This window comes from Meriones unguiculatus, chromosome 1, assembly GCF_030254825.1.
Source record: "Meriones unguiculatus strain TT.TT164.6M chromosome 1, Bangor_MerUng_6.1, whole genome shotgun sequence".
NCBI classification, from domain to species: Eukaryota; Metazoa; Chordata; class Mammalia; order Rodentia; family Muridae; genus Meriones; species Meriones unguiculatus.
This window is the reverse complement of record NC_083349.1, coordinates 60,933,442-60,950,562: the sequence shown is the minus strand read 5'-3', so window position 1 is coordinate 60,950,562 and position 17,121 is coordinate 60,933,442. Positions and strand designations below refer to the sequence as shown.

The window sequence follows — 17,121 nt, the reverse complement described above, 5'->3', positions numbered from 1 at the left end:
GGCCCATGACTAACATGCCCCCAGCAAACATCAGAGCAGCCTTTCCGGCAACGGTGCTTTCCAGCACAAGGTAATATTTAGGGTTGAGAGTCAACCTCATTATTTTCCAGTGCCGTTTGAGATTAAGTAGTTTTGGAAGGCAGCGGAGTGTCGTATGTCGTGCCCCCACCCCCAGGGTTCCCAGTGTGCAGCCTTGAGACTCAGCTCTGCCTGCCTGCCCGGCTCACGGCAGCCCTGAGCGGGCTGATGGACTCTGTATGTTACTCTGGGTTTAAGAGTCTTCCATTGTTAGTTGAAAAAGACCTATTACGCCGGACACCACGCTGCTGCAGGAGCAGGACTGGAGCTTGCCACATTTCGTTGCCTGGTTAAATCTTTTCAGTTCTCTCTGGAGTGCAGTGGTAAAATCTAGCTTGCGAGCAGAGGTGGACAGATTGATGCAGCCTCCTGTCTTTGTGTAGCCTGTGAGCCAGAATGGTTTTTTATATTTTTTAAGAGGTTTGAAAAAAAACCCAAAAGGTAAACACTGTTTTGTGACACATAAGAATGATGTGAAATTTAAGTTTTGTTGTCCATAATGAAATTCTGTGGGGACCTAGACACCTGCGTTTGTGCTCGGGCTTCCCACAGCTGCTTTTTCACAGCAACAGCCCGGCCCCGAGGCTGTGAACGAGATGCATGGACTGTGGTGTTTACTCTGAGAGCTCACAGAATTCTGCCTGCCCTCACTTTAGAGCACGTGACAGCAGTCTTCCCACTCCCTTTGATAGCCAGGTGTGGTATGCACACCTTTAATCACAGCACTCAGGGAGGCAGAGGCAGGTAGATCTCCAGGAACCAGGGTTGGGTAGTGAGACCATGACTCAGAGGTAAAGTGACGGAGAGACAGAGAGAGAGGACCTCCAGAGGAATGGGTGTCAAACGCTTTAAAATAGCTGTCTGTCTCCTGCTTCCACATTGGTACAGAAAGCATCAGTGACTGAAAACCCTAAGTTACGCAGACACCTGATGTCTCTGTTTTGTTGTCCCCTTAGCCGGCAGCTTCAGCTAAGAGTAAAGCCACACTCTTTCTTTGTCACCTCTTTGCAGTCTACTCCCTGGTGAAGTACAAGACACAGTAAAAAGGCCAAAAGGTGGCAGCGGGAGTGAGTAAGGAGAAGCACGGGGAAGGAGGAGGGTCTGAGATGCCTGAGATCCCTGTCCTGGGAGCCAGAGCTGCCCTAACTCTAAGAAGGGAATCTCAGGTCCCCCACAACCTATCGAGAATTCAAAAGCAACTGCCAAAACCAACCAAACAACACCTGTGAGTGATAGCATGCAGGCTTTCTGCGTGCTGGGGATTGTAACCTTCCTGTAGAATAGTTTGGTTTTCTCTTGAGAGAAAGGCTTTCTCTGTGCAGCCTTGGCTGTTCTGGACTCTGTAGACCAGGCTGGCCTCGAACTCAGAGATCCGGCTGCGGCTGTTCCCTGATTGCTGGGATCATAGGTGTGCGCCACTGAGCCCAGCTTAGAATGGGTTTTATAACTTGATATTTGAAGGTCTTTATCATGTTAAAGTCAGAAGCACAAATACTTAACTTTCTCTGATACTTCCTGGCTAGAGACCAGGAAAAAAAGGCATTAATGATCAATTTGTTCTAAATTAAAGTGAAAAATTAGAAAGAAGAAAGAGAACTCTTGCACGACTACACAAGAAACTGAACAAACAAAAGAGGCAGGTCTTGGAGCCCAGAAGGAAGCAGACACTGCGCAGAGAGGGAGAGCAAGAAGCACTTTGGGGAGGGTCCTGGAGGCCAGTTTGTGCCCATTATTTTTCCCAGTGGCTCTTAAGAAATCATTACTTTCTAGACTTCTAGGAATTTTGTGTAGCAATGTTGGAATTCTATACAGACAAAAGCTAAATAGAAAGAATCGGTGTGTGTTTAGAGTCATCCTTTGGAACCTAGTAGTAGCAAAAACACTAACCAAAGTTTCCCGTCCAGGAGAGAATGGCAAATACTTGGTCAGTGGAAGCTGTTCTTTGGGCTCAGCAACTGCCCTCGCTGGTGTTTAGCCAGTTGGCTCTTGAAGACCTTTCTGCTCCTTGCTTTCCTGCCTCTGTTTTTCCTTCCTTTCTATTTGTTTGTTGGTTGGTTTGTGGGGTACATGCTTGCCAGGGCACACTGGTAAGGTCAAAGGACAGCTTGCAGGGACTCTTTCCTCCCCTTTTCAAATGTAGATCCCACTTCATGATGGCTCTACTTTTTATTTTTTATCCTGCCAAATGGCCTCTTCCTCTCCCATCCCCACCCCCGGCTTTATTCACCGCCTCTGGCCCTAGCAACACCTTCCTCCTACTTTTGTAATTTATATTTTGCTCAGTGACCTGTACACACCCTTCAGACTGCTGTCTGACTCCAGAACGTTCTCCCAGCAATCACCTGGCTTTCCTTCCCTCCCTCATGTCCTGAACTATGGCTTCAGTCATGCGCCTCCTAATTAAACTGGAGACTCAAAGATTAGTCTGTTTAAGCTCTCCTATCACATTCATTCTTTCTAACCCTGTATTTATAGTGTGGACAGGCCCCAGGCTGGAGAGGTGGCCCCAGGCTTAAGAGTGTGTAGTATTTTCATGAAGGACCTGAGTTCAGTTCCTAGTACTCACGTCAGCAGGCTTACCAGCTGCCAGCAACTCCTACTCCGGGGGATATGACACACCTTTAATCCCAACACAGGCAGAAATAAGAGGATCTCTGTGGGTTTAAGGCCAGCCTTGAACAAGAGAGAGCAAGTCCCAGAACTGCCAAGGCTACACAGAGAAACCCTATCTTGAAAAAAAGTGTGTGTGTGGGGGGGGGGGGGGTCAGAGATGAGGTCTCTGTGGTTAAAAGTCCTGACTGCTCTTGCAGAGGACCTGGATTCATTTATCAGGACCCAAGTGGTGGCTCACAGCCATCTCTAGCTCCAGTCCTAGGAGATCTAGCCTCCAGGGTATTACACTGACATACATGCAGACAAAACAGCCATAAATAAAAAAATAAATAAAATGTTTAAAAAGTACAAAATTGTATCTCTAATTTTCTTTTTAAATTTCCATGTGAGGAATTAGGAAAGAGCTGCTTCGCTACGAGTGAGTTTAAAATTCTCATAGCAATCCCCTTGCCTCAGCCTCCAAAAGCACTGTGATCATAAACAGAAGCCAGCACACCTGGCCGGGTGGGGCCTTCTGTAGAATATTAAATAGCTGATGTGTTTAGAAGCTGTGACTATGAGTGGCTTTTATTCTCTTTTTTTAAGCTTTATTTTCCTTTTTGTTATGCAGTGTTAATTGTGTAGCAACTAAAACTCACGGGTGGAGGGGGAAGCTTCAGTTTTATAACTCACAGTAAGTAATTATCTTTCTGCTGGGATGTAGCTGGGGTGGTAGAGTACCTGCCTGGCATTCATGTGAGGCTCTGAGTTCAATCCCCAGCACCCCACTAAACATACCTGTACCCACCAAGCAGAGGCAGGATCATAATTTCAGGGTCATCCCCAAGTGCATAGCCAGTTCAAGGTCAGCATGGACTACATGATACCCTGTCTCAATACAAACAAAAACAATATTATCTTCCAGCCTAGCCTGCCCAACTATTTCTAGGCTTCCGCCTTGACATCCCAGGAACCTAGGAAGGCATTAATGAAAGAGATAACAAGTAACTGTATGTTGTTTCAGCCCAAAGTCAGCACAGAAGTAATGCTAAGATGGTACGTGATGTCCCAGGAGTATAGGATTGCAGATGCCACCAAACACCATCCCTGTCGGTCCCTCCTAGTCCTGTCATGAAGACATGAGACCCTGGGATGTTCTTGTCTTGAGTGCTCTTCCTTGGTTTCTGGGCTCGGGTGCTGCCCTGGATGTGGTTTCTGGGCACCCTTAGTCAGTTAGTTCATTTGTTAGCTTGTTTTGCTTCTACAAGTGAGGTGAGAGTTGCCAGTCTGTTTCTCTTTTGGGGGTTGGAGGGAGCCTCAAACTCACAGAAATAGGACTGTCTCTGCCTTCCAGAGTGCTGGGATTACAGGCATGCGCCCCTGTGCCCTGCTGCTGGTCTGTTTCCACATGAGTTACTCTGAACTCTTGACTGAGGACCTTCTGTTTTGTTTTTAAAATTGCCCCTTCTCTTTCTGTGTCTGTTTATTGAAGTAACTTTCTTACTTTCCTTTGCAGATATATGTAATTGACAGTGCAGACAGAAAAAGATTTGAAGAGACGGGTCAGGTAAATGATTCTTCCGTTGAACTCTTTCCCCAAACACCAGCTATTTATTAATCTCCCTGGAAGCGTGCACCACCAGGGAAGGGAATGCTTCTTGTTAACTCTTACAGTTCAAGAAGAGAGACACCTAGTGAACAGGCAGAAATACCAGACTAGTTGTGAGTCTTTTACCACCTTTTTTGATGAAAGCCTTTTAGCTTAATCAAATTGAATATATCAGATATGAGTAAACTTTGCAGCACACTCCAGAGCCCTTCTGGCTTCTTCCCAGACCGGGTAGAAATAAGCTCATGAACACACTGAGCATTTCTATTTACACTTTTTAAATTTTATTTATTTTTATTTCATGTGCATCGGTGTTTTGCGTGCATGTATGTCAGTGTGAGGGTGTCAGGTCCCCCGGAACAGGAGTTACAGACAGTTGTGAGCTGCCATGTGGGTGCTGGGAATTGAACCCCAGTCCTCTGGAAGAGCAGCCAAGGCTCTTCACCGCTGAGCTATCACTCTAGTCCTCTGTTTGCACTTTTCAATATTTAATTGACAGAGAGTAATTGACCAAACTTTGGCAAATTCAGAAGGCTGAGAAGATACAAGCCAAAACTAAGCTACTCATTTTCAAGCCAGGAGACAAGGTGAACCTTGAACTCAAGTATGGCTTCAGTGGCAGGGTACATATCAACATGTCTGAATGATGCAGTCTGTGTGCATGGTCATACACAGAGCGGCGCTGGGCCTGGACCATTGAACCCAGAGTGAGGTCACCCGCAGCAGCCACAGAGACGAAATGAATCCTTAGAGAGGCATGTTTGGTTCTCAGTGCAGAAATTTTGGTCTGTGCCCAGTGGCAAAAGTTCCCAGCTTCTGTTCTTTGTCTTGGAAAGTGGGCTGAGGGGTCTCCAGACTCCTGGAGGCAGCACATCTCCCTTCCGTGCTCCGGTGATGGCTGTCTGGAACTCGCTCTGTAGACCAGGCTGGCCTCAAGCTCACGGAGATCCTCCTGCCTGTGCCTCTGCCTCCAGAGTGCTGGGATAAAAGTTGCCCTATACCATGCCCAGCAGCTGTCCAGTTTTTTGTTTTTGTTTTTCGTTTTTTTTTTTTGGAAAGCTGATTTTTTTTGTGTGTGTGTCTTTTTGTTTTGTTTTTCGAGACAGTTTCTCTGTATAGCCCTGGCTGTCTTGGACTCACTTTGTAGACCAGGCTGGCCTCGAACTCACAGTGATCTGTGTGCCCCTGCCTCCCAGAGTGCTGGGATTAAAGATATGTGCCACCACACCCAGCTGGACACAATTATTTCTAATTGTTGTTTTCATTTTCTATACATACATACATACGTGTACACACACACACGTACATACTAAGTTATTTGTGGGGCTGTGGGTGTCACTCGGTGAGGGGCACCTGCTTAGGATGTAAAAGGGCCTTGAACCAGCACCAGAAGAAAAGTAAAACAGCTAGTTGCAGGTGGTAACCTTCAATGAGTCTGAGATCTGTGGCCACAGTTTATGTCCTCCCTTAAACAGTGGCTCTCGGGGTGTCCCTTAGCAGGACAACAGGATCACCGGGGGAGTCTGCTAAAAGTGACTCCTAGGTGCTGGCTCCGGCTTTCAGCAGCCCTGAGCCCAAACATTTGCTAGGGAATCTTAAACCCAGGTACAGGCCTGAGGCTCCCTACCTTGAAAGTTGCTGCCGATCAGCTTAACTGCTTCATATGTCGTGATTAAAAGTCGCAGTTCTCAAGCTTCTCTCCCCTTCCCTCCCCACCCCACACCCTCCCCCTCCCCCTAAAAAAACCGACGGGCCCAGGAACTGACGGAGTTACTGGAGGAAGAAAAGCTAAGCTGCGTGCCGGTGCTCATCTTCGCTAATAAGCAGGACCTGCTCACGGCGGCCCCGGCCTCCGAGATCGCAGAGGGCCTGAACCTTCACACCATCCGGGACCGCGTCTGGCAGATCCAGTCCTGCTCAGCGCTCACAGGCGAGGGGGTCCAGGTGAGGCGGCTTCGAGGCTTTGCGCCCCATCGACCCAGTGGCTCACTAAGGCAGTCTGCCTCGCTGGCAGGGCGATGCATGTCAGTGGTTCTCAACCTGTGGGTCACGACCCCCTGGAGGGTCAAGATGACTTTTTTTTTTTTTTTTTTTTAAGATTTATTTATTTTATGTATACACCTGCCAGAAGAGGGAATCAGTTCACATTATAGATGGTTGTGAGCCACCATGTGGTTGCTGGGAATTGAACTCATGACCTTTGGAAGAGCAGACAGTGCTCTTAACCACTGAGCCATCTCTCCAGCCCCCTCAAGATGACCCTTTTACAGGGATTGCCTAAAGCCATTGGAAAGCAGGGATATTTACATTACAGTTCAGTACAGTTACAAAATTACAGTTATGAAACAGCAGTGGAATAAGTGTATGGTGAGGGTCACCACAACATGAAGAACTAGATTAAAGGGTTGCAGCACTGGGAAGGTTGAGAACCGCTGATCGAGACAGAAAAAGATATGAAGCAAATGGCCTTTGATTGGCAGATGAACCGTTCTAGGAGGCAAAGGACACAGAGGGAGGTTTCTGTTTAAAACCCGAGCAGACAGTGCGGAGGAAGAGCCCTGCATCCTCTCCTCACTTGGGGAGGGCGAGGGGTCGGCTCCGGGATTGTTTGAGGCTGTGTCAGCTTTCTGTGTTGGGTCTGACACCCTCACTTGGGGAGGGCGGGGGGTCAGCTCCAGGATTGTTTGAGGCTGTGTCAGCTTTCTGTGTTGGGTCTGACACCACGGTGCTGAGGCCCGTGCTCCCAAGGTGATTGCCATCAACAACTATACTCGGGCTAGGTGGCGTAGAAACGCCCGTCTCTCCTCTTCGCTCTCTCCCCTGCCCTTGGCTTGGTCTCTCTCCCAGGCTAACTGGTATTGATTTCCCCCTGGAGGGTCTTTGGTGGACACAAAGCCCCTTGCTTCATGCTGAGGAACTACACACCAGGAAATTGAACACCCCATTGTTTAATATTAATTTAAGGCAGAGCACAGCCCTGTCCCAGACACACAGAAAACACTTCCAATTGAGATGCTTCCTACCAGGCTTCCTCAGCTCACTGACCCCCATAGTCAGCCCTGTAAGATGACCCAGAATCCTCCACGTTTCCCATTTTAAGCATGTGGTATAACTGCCAGGACGTGTGATAGTGCCATAAGGACCTGTGCATACTGCTGAGGGTCATCTCTTTGCCATATGGTATGTCAGTAATGGCATGATGGTTTGCTTATCTCTGGACTTGGCATGCTGGGTTGTGGCCCCGAGATTTGATTTTCACTGCCTGCGGCCTCTTTCCATTGGCTCTTCCCTTCTTCCCTCTCGTCTCGGGCACTTGACACTGCTGTCTTTAAATGATCTGATTGCTTTTGTCTCGAGCAAGTAATCACATCCTAGAATTATGTTAGTCCTGACATGTTAGGTGCATATTTGTTTTTATTTTTTGTATATTACAAAAATAGTCATGGCTGGTGTGTGTGTGTGTGTGTGTGGCCTCTAGAGCCCAGTGCACAGTTAGCATGAGGCATGCGTCCCTCCTCGCATGCGCATACTTGCACCCTGGAAGTTCTTAGTGAGCATGTGTATGTTGGCCTTCCCTGGAACCAGGGATTACCACAGTCAAATCCTCAAAAACGCTTCCTGGAACAGCCTGTGACGTTGAAGATCGGGAGAGTTGATATTTTGGAGTTTCGAAACAGTGTCTCTTTTTGCAATTTTTTAAAATTTTATTTTATGGGCGTTTTGTCTGTGCATGTGTGTGCCCCCTTTGCATGCCGCACACATGGAGGCCAGAAGAGGGTGCTCAGTCTCTTGGAACTGCATCTGGCGGTTGTGAGCCCCCATACGGTGCTGAGAATCAAACTCTGGTCCTCAGGACGAGCTGCCAATGCCCTTAAGAACAGAATCATCCCTCCAGTCCCGAGACCAGGTGTCCTGTAGCCAGGCTGGCCTCGAACTCTCCATGTAGCTGAGGCTGATCTTCCAACCTTCTGACCTCAGCATCCAAAGTGTTAGGTTTACAGGAATGAGCCGCCACACCCAGCTTTAAGTCATTTCTTCTTCCTTCCTAGATTCTGATTCTTCTTGGAACTTGAGTTACAGATGCTTTGAGCTGCCGGGTGGGTGCTGGGATTTGAACCTGGCCCCTTTGCGAGAGCAACACCTGCTCTTAACCACTGAGCCGCCTCTCCAGCCCCTAGATACTGATTCTCAAAGTCATATCCTAAATTGGGCGTTGTGGCAGGCATCCATATTTTGGGGGATCAGTTAGAGTCTAGTCTAGTCCCATGGGATCCTTATCCCAAATATGCATTTTCCTCATTTTTAATTATGTAAAAATGTATAAAGTTGAAAAAATGTGGACTAAGGATATAGCTTAGTGGTAGCATGCTTATCTTACATGACAGGTTCTGGGTTCATCTCAGAGATACAAAAATACACAGAAAAAGCGGGCTTGACGGTGCAGGGCCCTGATCCTTGTACCTTGGGAGTAAAGTCAGCAGGATCGGGAACTCAGAGTCACCCTCCGGCAGCCTGGGCTATGTGAGATTGTCTCCAAAGAAAGGAAAGACATCTTTCTCCCAAGTCCCGCTCTACAAAGGGACTGTCCAGCACTCTTCTAGCTTCTCCCTTATGAAGTTGCTACCACATAGGTGATTATCTATATACATACAGGAGCTGCTTCGGCAGGCCTTTGACTTGACTGCGATTGTTCAGGGTAATTCACAACCCAGTCCAGTACACTACAACATGGAGTGTTGCTATAGGTAAATGCTGATCATCTTACTTAACCTTGTTCGATTACAGCCCTCTAGAAAAAGGAAAAGATCTGCTGGGTGGTGGTGGGACATGCCTTTCGTCCCAGCACTTAGAGGCAGGCAGGCGGATCTCTGTGAGTTCCAGCCTGCTCTACAGAGTGGGTTCTAGGGCTACACAGAGAAACCCTGTCAAGAGGGAGAGAGATGGGGAGAAAGAAAAGAAAAGATCACATGCCCTTCTGTTTGTGCACAGGGTAATTAGTGAGACACAGGTCAGGAGATGACAGCTTGCCCTCTCGTTTTCCCATCACTGAGGCTGGATCTCAGGTCCTGAAGAGCAGGCAAGCACTCTACCCACTGAACTCCAGCCCCAGCTCCAGACCAGAAGCTTTCCTGTGTCATAAACCTTTCACAATGGCTCAGAACACAGATGTTAGAAAGTCAAGGGCATCCTGGTGGTGGGAGCTATAAAAGGTGGGCAAAGAGAAAAAACAGGTTGTATGTGAACACCTCAGAATGTGGGCTTACGGTACTGTGATCTCTGCTCTTGTCCAGAGTGGAGAACGCTTGAAAAAGCAAAGCTGGAATTAAAGTGAGGTTCTTCTTTCTTCTTTCCTCAGCCTGCCTGAGGGTATTGGGGTGGGGGCAGAGTGAATGATCTGGACTCAGTACTAAGTGCAGCCAGGGAGCCCCTGTGTCTTCCACACCTGTTTTGTCAGTGCAGAGCGCCCACATAGGGCCTCCTCCCCCTCTCCTTTCCTCGAAGATGGAACTCAAACCCAGGGCAGTGAACAAGATACTCTACCCGTGAGCTTTACCTGCAGCAAGCTACTAAGCAGTTAGACAGGAGTAGAGTAGCAGGGGTGTCAGTAAATGATAAGCCAGTTTGAATAAAGTAAGATTACAGTAATTTGATTACTTTTTTTTTTTAAGTGCTTCTTTAATCAGGGACCTGCAGCAGCCAGGGGCACAGGGAGTGATATCAAAAGAGATGGCTTCATGGATAAAGGTGATTGCCACCAAACCTGATGGATGACCTGAGTTTGATCCCTAGAACCACAGGGCAGGAGGAGAGCACTGACACCCAAAAATTGCCCACTGACTTATACTTACACACACACACACAGATAAATTAATTAATCAAAATCAAAATATGATCACATGAATGAGAGAGAGATCCTGCAAAGAACTGGGAGCAAAGAAAATGATTTTATACAGAGGACAAATAGTTTGAAGGTCACTTAATTAGTTTGTAGATAGTGCCAGGGTGTATAGAATTGGATAGTTAAGACTGGGATTTCAAGGTTAATGAGATTAGATTATGGTTAATAGAATGATATAAATTTAGAGAATTTAACCATTATTTGAAATGGGTTATTTAATAAAAATGTTAATTAAGAAGAGACTCTTCTATTGTCCTCTCATGGTAACCTTTGGGGACCAAAGAAAGGTCGCGAGCCTTCTGTGGAAGCTCTTCTCACCATCAGGCAGCCTCTGACCGCGTTCCTCCCTCAGGTGGTGCTGTCCCATCCGCTCAGCCAGTTCCTTGGTTTTTACCTTTAAAATCACTTCAGTGTAATTCCTTTTTAGGATTGCATGATTAAAGTGTAGGCCTTTCGTAGCTCTTAATTAAGGCTTAAAATATCCCTAAAAATTAAGAACTTTGCTAGGAAAATGACTGTACGATTCAGCTATTTGGGGTTCACTTTCAGATATAAATTCAGCATCATAATGATTAAAATTTCCTAAATTCCAACTTTGTTCTCATTATCCCACCATCCCTCCCCAGGGGCTGCCCAGGTGGCTGAGCTGCTAACATCTGGTTCAACCTCTTTGACAACCCAGAAAGTCTGAAAAAAAAAGGAGAAAGCGGGAAAGGCCTGGGATTTGTGTTCTAGTTGTGAGTGCTGAAAGCCAGCACCATTGTCCACACTGTGTATGTATACACAAGTTTATTCAGAACCTCTAAACTCTTGACCCCTGGACCCCCTTTGTGGTGTAAGGAGAGAAACAACTGTGCTCCAGGCACCTGTCATGGCATACGAGGCCACCCTCACTGCACACGAACACACACGTGCACACAATGGATGGATGGATGGATGGATGGATGGAATGGATGGAACCATTTATTTAAAAACAACAACAACAAAAAACAGAGCTAGAAGAACTGTGTCATGCTAACAGATAGCAAGGACGAGATAGCAAGTGGTCAAGTCCAGAGAACAGCCACATGGGACAGGTGATGCGTCATACTCTCTGCGGCCAAGCAGGGCAGGTACATTACTTGAACATGTGATTTGAGGTTGTGGGAGCTGGCGCTTCCTGGGATGAAATTTCTGGGATGGAGTTTGTGCCCGATATTCTCCAGACACGCTTAGGTGGCCTTTCCAAGACCATGCCATACCTTCAGCTGTGTGTGGTAGAGACTGTTGAGCGCATCAACAAAGTCTGGAACGCATCCTTCCTTACCTGATTGATGCTGACTAGGAGGCCAGCCCATGATGTACTTAAAGCAGGTTTTCACGGGAAACTCTCAGGAGCAGAGAACAGGGAAAGAGCCCAGATGCTGAGGGAAAGTATCAGTCTCAGAAACTCCATCCTGCTGAGAGGCCTTTAGTCCAGAGGAGTGAGCAGAGGAGACCCAGTTACATCAAGCAGGTGAAGGCAAAGAAAGGGAATGTGAAAAATGTGTGGGAGGGAGTACCTAAAACTCCCTCAGCCATCCCTCACTTCAGCATGGAGAAAAATCTCCCTCCATACCCTTGAGGCTAGGCCTGGATGTTAGGGCCTCTGAGGATATATTATGGAGCACCCAGCCTCTTGTCCTTTTCCTTCCCAGCAGGCACCTAGGGAGTCTACCATGGATCTGAGTAGATTTTTTTTTTTTTTAAGTTATAGAAAATCCATCCTGCTTCCACCTGCAGCGGTGAATTTCACCTCAGACTGCAGTTTTCTTGCTGTCGTAGTTCCAGGTGTTTGGAGACTTTTTTTCTAAAACACGGTGTGTGTGGTTATTCCTTTTAAAGCGGAAGTCAGCAGTGTGGACCTGGCCTCTACACTTCCTCGCCAGCCACCTGCCTGGACCAATGGTTTTGAACAGGTAGAATTTCCATGGGAGTTGCTTCTCCAGGCCATCCACTCCAGACTACCCTTTCAGCTGGCATCTCCCCGCCATTCCTTCCCCTCACCTCCAGAAAGGAGAGTATCGCATCACAGTGTCCTCCCTGGCCTTGATTCCTTAGGAAGGCCAGCGGCAGTCTGCTTGCCGAGGTTCGGCTGTGCCTGTCAGAGAGGCAGCAGCCCAGCTCTTGCCTCTGCTTCTTTTTCCTCCATCTAGGGAACTTTTCCCTAGCCTGCTGACAGAATTTGATTTGTTTTTGTTTGCAGGGGTAGAAATTGAACCCAGTGTCTTGTGCTAAGCTCTGTTCTACTGTGGAGCTACACTCCCCAGCCCCAAATGTGTGCATTTAAGAAGGGATGCCCAGCCGTTCTTTCTAGGCCTGGCTCAGTTGGCACTCAGCCCAGGTGTTCAAGGAACTGCCCATCTGTCCGTCGGGCTCAGGTTGATTTTTATACTTTCAGACCTCTCTGTAGACCGAGAGAGCAAGCCTGTGACATGTGATTTGCTCCTTCCCTGGTGCACTGCCCTTTGTCACCAGAAAAAAATATGAACACCAAGCGATATTTTATATATGCGGTGTTCAGCTGCTCCTTGACCCCAGGGGCCCAAAGGCACAACAGGATGGGCTGCACTGCTCATTGAGGGTCTAGTGCCTTCTCACCCTAAAGCAGTTACTGAAGTGACTGCACGGTCAGCCTAGCTTTAAGAACCAGCCCACCCAAACATGGCCACCGCTGCTGCTCTTCCAGCCATGCATTAGTGACGATGCACTGGACTGAGATCAGATTAAAAGGAGTGGTGCAGCCAGAGACCAGTGTTGGCTGTGTTCTGGGCGTGTGAGTAGCCGGGGTCCACACCAGCAGCCATGGATATGGTGGGGTATTTATTCCCTCTCCAGGAAGCCATACAAAGCCCAGTGTTTGAGGTTCCCTGGCTCTCTAGCCTCTATTAATGATTGAAACTAATCAGTTCTAACTCAGTTTCAGCAAGATTGGTCAGGAGAGGAAAGGGGAGACTGTTCGCACCGCAGTCAGCCCTATAATGAGGGTCGGATGTGCAGGAAATGGGTCAAACCAGTTCTCAACAATAAAAGGTTCCACCATTAACAAACCTATGAATTCATTTCCTTCTTCAGGGGCAGCGCAGTTGCCGCCTTCAAGTAAGCAATCACCTTTTCTCCAGAGAAACAAAAGCCCTCTGTTCACGTAAACAGAAGCAGAGGCTCCTCCACATGATTTTGTTGTCTCTAAATGTCAAGTAGCCACTGAGGAGGTGGCCCAGGTCACTAGTGTCCAGCCTTCCACGGGCCTAGATCCCAGCAACCTAGAGGTCCTCTGGTCCTTTTAGAGCCGTGGCAAAAGTAGGCAGGCTTCCCTGACAGGGCCTCCTCCCTGAGGAAAAAGAAAAGAAACACTAGAATAGCCTCCCCCTCCCCCCCACCTTCTTGCCACCCTCAGTCACAGAGAGATGGTGACTGGTATATGGTTCTCGGGAAGAGAGACTTACTTCAAGGCCTGCCTCTGCTCTGAATTTTTCTGTTCTTCATTTCCTTGTTTGCAATATGGAAATAATATCTTGCACTGGTTGGTTTTGAGAACTAATTTTAAAGACTATAAATTAAGTATGGACTACACGCCAAACAGCACGCCAGTCCCTTGCTTAAACCTTCCCATCTTGGCTTTAGGATAACACTGTTATCTTTCCTTTCTGGTTGGCTACATGACAAAGGTTGCCCTTACTTGATGTATGAGGTACTGTCACAGAGGACTGTGGCCTCTCTTCCCTCTCTCCTTCACAGCCCCCAAATGCTGTGACTCAAAGAGGCCCAGGGCTTTGCCCCAGAATGGCACCAGGGGCTGGGGACAGCCTTGGGTGCTGGCCTCTGAACACAAGACCATGGTGGGCAGGCCCCCACTATGGACCCTCAGACATCTGCAGGGCAGCGCTCCTCAGCACGAGACACCCTTTCAGCCCCTTTCCGCCTCCAGTGTGGCTCCTCCACCTTCTTTGACTTCCTGCAGCTGAGTAAATATTTTCCCTATCTCTTTGCCTACACTTATGTTCAGTGAGATATAATAAAAGAAACTCCCTTCTTCACCAGTCATAAACCAAGAAAAAAGACAAAAAGCTACTGGCCTTGTGGGGACACTGTTCTTGGTTTTCCGGAGAAGCTGGTCTGATAAAACGTGTGTCTGGGGTGTTTGTGTTCTTCAGCTTTGGAGCAAGAGAAGGTTATCGTATTCATCCCTCTTGTATGTGTAAAAATCTTTTTTTTTTTCTTTTTTTGTCTCCTGGCAGGTGATCTTTTTTTTTTTTCCTAGAAACCAATTAGCTACTAAAATTAAACGTGTTCTCTTTAAATGGATCCTTTTCATAAAACGGTTTAAAAATTGCTCGGCTTTTCAGAGTGCGCAGCTGACCCAGTTGTAATCAAATGCTTTGGGGTCCCCTCTCCCAGCCCTCCGCTGCCCAGCCGCAGCCAGGTGCTCCCCACCTGAAGGCTCTCCGACAAGGCCAGGCCTCATCTTGGCAAAGGAGGAAGTTCCCTCAGATCACCAGGTTCTCCTGCCCAAGTGCCCTGATGGCAGCGGGAGGAGTTTTAATCACTGTAAATGCAGGTGACAGTCAGATTAGCCAGGAGAAAGGGTACCTGCTGGCTGTTTTGCAGTGATGTATTGTTTACGGGATTAATGTCCCAGTGGCCAAGGGTGTCAGCTGATATTTATTGCTATAAGCTGCCTTAGCTGTTCAGGTTCAGCGGCCAGCTCCACAGCCACCAGAAACGTGGGGTTTGGAGCGTGAGCGTCACGTGTGTCTGATAAGCACACATCCGTGAGGCCCAGACTCTGGGCAGGATGCCCTGCAGGGCCCACCTTGAGTTCTGTCCTGTGCTTCTGAGAGAACTTGCCTGAAGGTCTCTGGGGAGGGGGTGTGTCCAGGTGTGCTCCGGAGGGGGTTGAAAAGGAGGTCAGGTCTGACAGGCCTGGCTTCTTTGAGGGATTGTGCTGCCTGCCAGAGGGCCATAGGCATTGTGAGGATTTTTTTCTTTCTTTCTTTCTCACCTCACTCCCTCTCCAGCCTCCTAAAAGAGGACACTTTCAAGGTCACTGTGCCTTTAAGGGAGCCTTCTCTCCTTCCCTCTGTCACTCTGCTTAAAGGGACAAGAAGGCGCTTTTAAACCTCTGTAGAAGCAAATGTGTGTTGCTCCCGCGTGTGGAGGAACACCCACAGCAGAGGGTTGTTTTTCCAAAACAAAATTTAATTTAACCCAAGTGTACACTGACCCACTGTAAACAGGCTGGGGAACCAGAAGGGTAGCTCACTGAATTAATGCCCTAGCAAAGGTCAGCTTTTAGAAAGAGCCAAAAATGGCTGGAATCTTTCCTGATAGCGCCTCAGTCCAGCCCTGGGCCCAGGCAGATGTGTTTATTTTTTCAGAGGGAGTTCCTGAGGACTCCTCTCACGTTCAGATGCTGACTGGCTCTCTCTTCCCCCTGTGCTCAGAGACCTCCCTCTACCTCCCCCCCTAGAGGTCACCGGCCCTGGACAGCCAGGTGGGCCCTGGGGCAGCAAGCACCCTAGAGCTGGTGGTCCCAGCCCTCTCCAGCCTGAGATCTAGGACCTTTCTTGCAACTAACACACCTTTCTCTGCCCATTTCCCTTAAAGGACGGCATGAACTGGGTCTGCAAAAATGTCAACACAAAGAAGAAATAAAACGGAGCCGCAGGAGACGCAGGAGCTGCGGGAGCTGGGTTCGGCCCTGAGGAACACTGGTTTGCTGCTTGCTGACCAAACGCTTTCCCATCTGCGCACGGCCACAGCTGTGAGAGGGGACGGCAGTTTAAGAAGAACCCCATTCCAGCAGTAGATGTTAACTGATCTCAGAGTTCAGTATCGTTTTTCAAATAAAGGAATTAGATTATTTCCTCTGCATAATTGAAGTAGTCTTAAATGTCTCAGAGCACATGCTTAGAAACAAGCAGGACCTTGCACTGCAGTTAGACCATCCCAGTGGGTTTTCTATTTAAAAAAAAAAAAAAAAAAAAGGAAGAAGCCTCCTGCGCTTAGTTTCTTCCCTGAAAGCCACATGTTTGGAGATGGCCTGGACAGAGCCTTTTCTCCCCCCTCATCAGAACTGAGCCAGGGCTTTGGTGTGTCCTGCAGGAAGCCGCTGGGGGTGGTAAAGGATGGCAGATGATTAAACCATCTTGTCAGGTAGGTAAAGACTGTATGTGATCCTCACTTTTTGACAGAAAAAGAAAAAAAAATCCTTGCAAACAAGTCACCACAGAAACATCCCCACTCCAGCCCCTGCCCCTCCCCCACCCATACCCCTGCCAGCCACACAGGGAAGCAGATTCTTATGACTTTTGACTGGAATGACATCTGGAATGTAAGGAGAGGTGGGAGGTTTAATTCCAGAAAAATTACAAGGTCCTTAAAAAGCCCTCACATCGAGGGCTCAGGCTAGCGTAAACAGGCTTTCTCCAGCTCAGTGGAGCAGGGAGCAGTGGCTCCGAGATTAGCTGACTTCTCCACTGCAGTCCTATAGAGGGGATTTCTAAAGCTCAAAGAATTCTGTGTTTAAATGATCACAGTAGGCCGTAGGCTGGCGCTATCAGATTTGAAAAATAAATGCAGCTTTGCCATGAACCTGCTCCACGGAGAAAAGCCAGGCGGATCGATTCTGAGAAGAGATCAATTTTTACAGTGCTGGCAACTGTGGTGTGGGAAGCCGAGCTGGGAAGCATCTGCTGCCGGCAACATGGGATCTGATTGCGGGGGTTGTGCCCAGGGAAGCCGCTCACCCCATGCTGGTCTCCTACCTCTTTCCAGCAAAATGTGTGGTTGATTGATAGGCAGACACCCTCTCCTTCCCCCCATTCCAAAAAGAGCACATTTCCCAACCCCTCAGAAACCCTAGCCTCAAACTCCCAAAGCAGGCCAGAGCATTGCCGGCTCCTGAATTAAACTCTGTTCTGGG

General features: G+C 48.1%; 1 protein-coding gene across 1 annotated transcript in view; it reads left to right on the top strand.

Annotated features, from left to right (window-relative positions):
• The window catches only part of Arl3 (ADP ribosylation factor like GTPase 3), a 46,705-nt gene extending 30,632 nt beyond the window's left edge, over positions 1-16,073 (top strand). The window contains exons 4-6 of the mRNA XM_021650415.2: positions 4,187-4,237; positions 6,038-6,223; positions 15,804-16,073. Coding sequence (XP_021506090.1) covers positions 4,187-4,237; positions 6,038-6,223; positions 15,804-15,851 — 285 coding nt within the window. The 3' untranslated portion in view covers positions 15,852-16,073. The remainder of the gene's footprint in view (positions 1-4,186; positions 4,238-6,037; positions 6,224-15,803) is intronic.
• Positions 16,074-17,121: the final 1,048 nt, after the last annotated feature.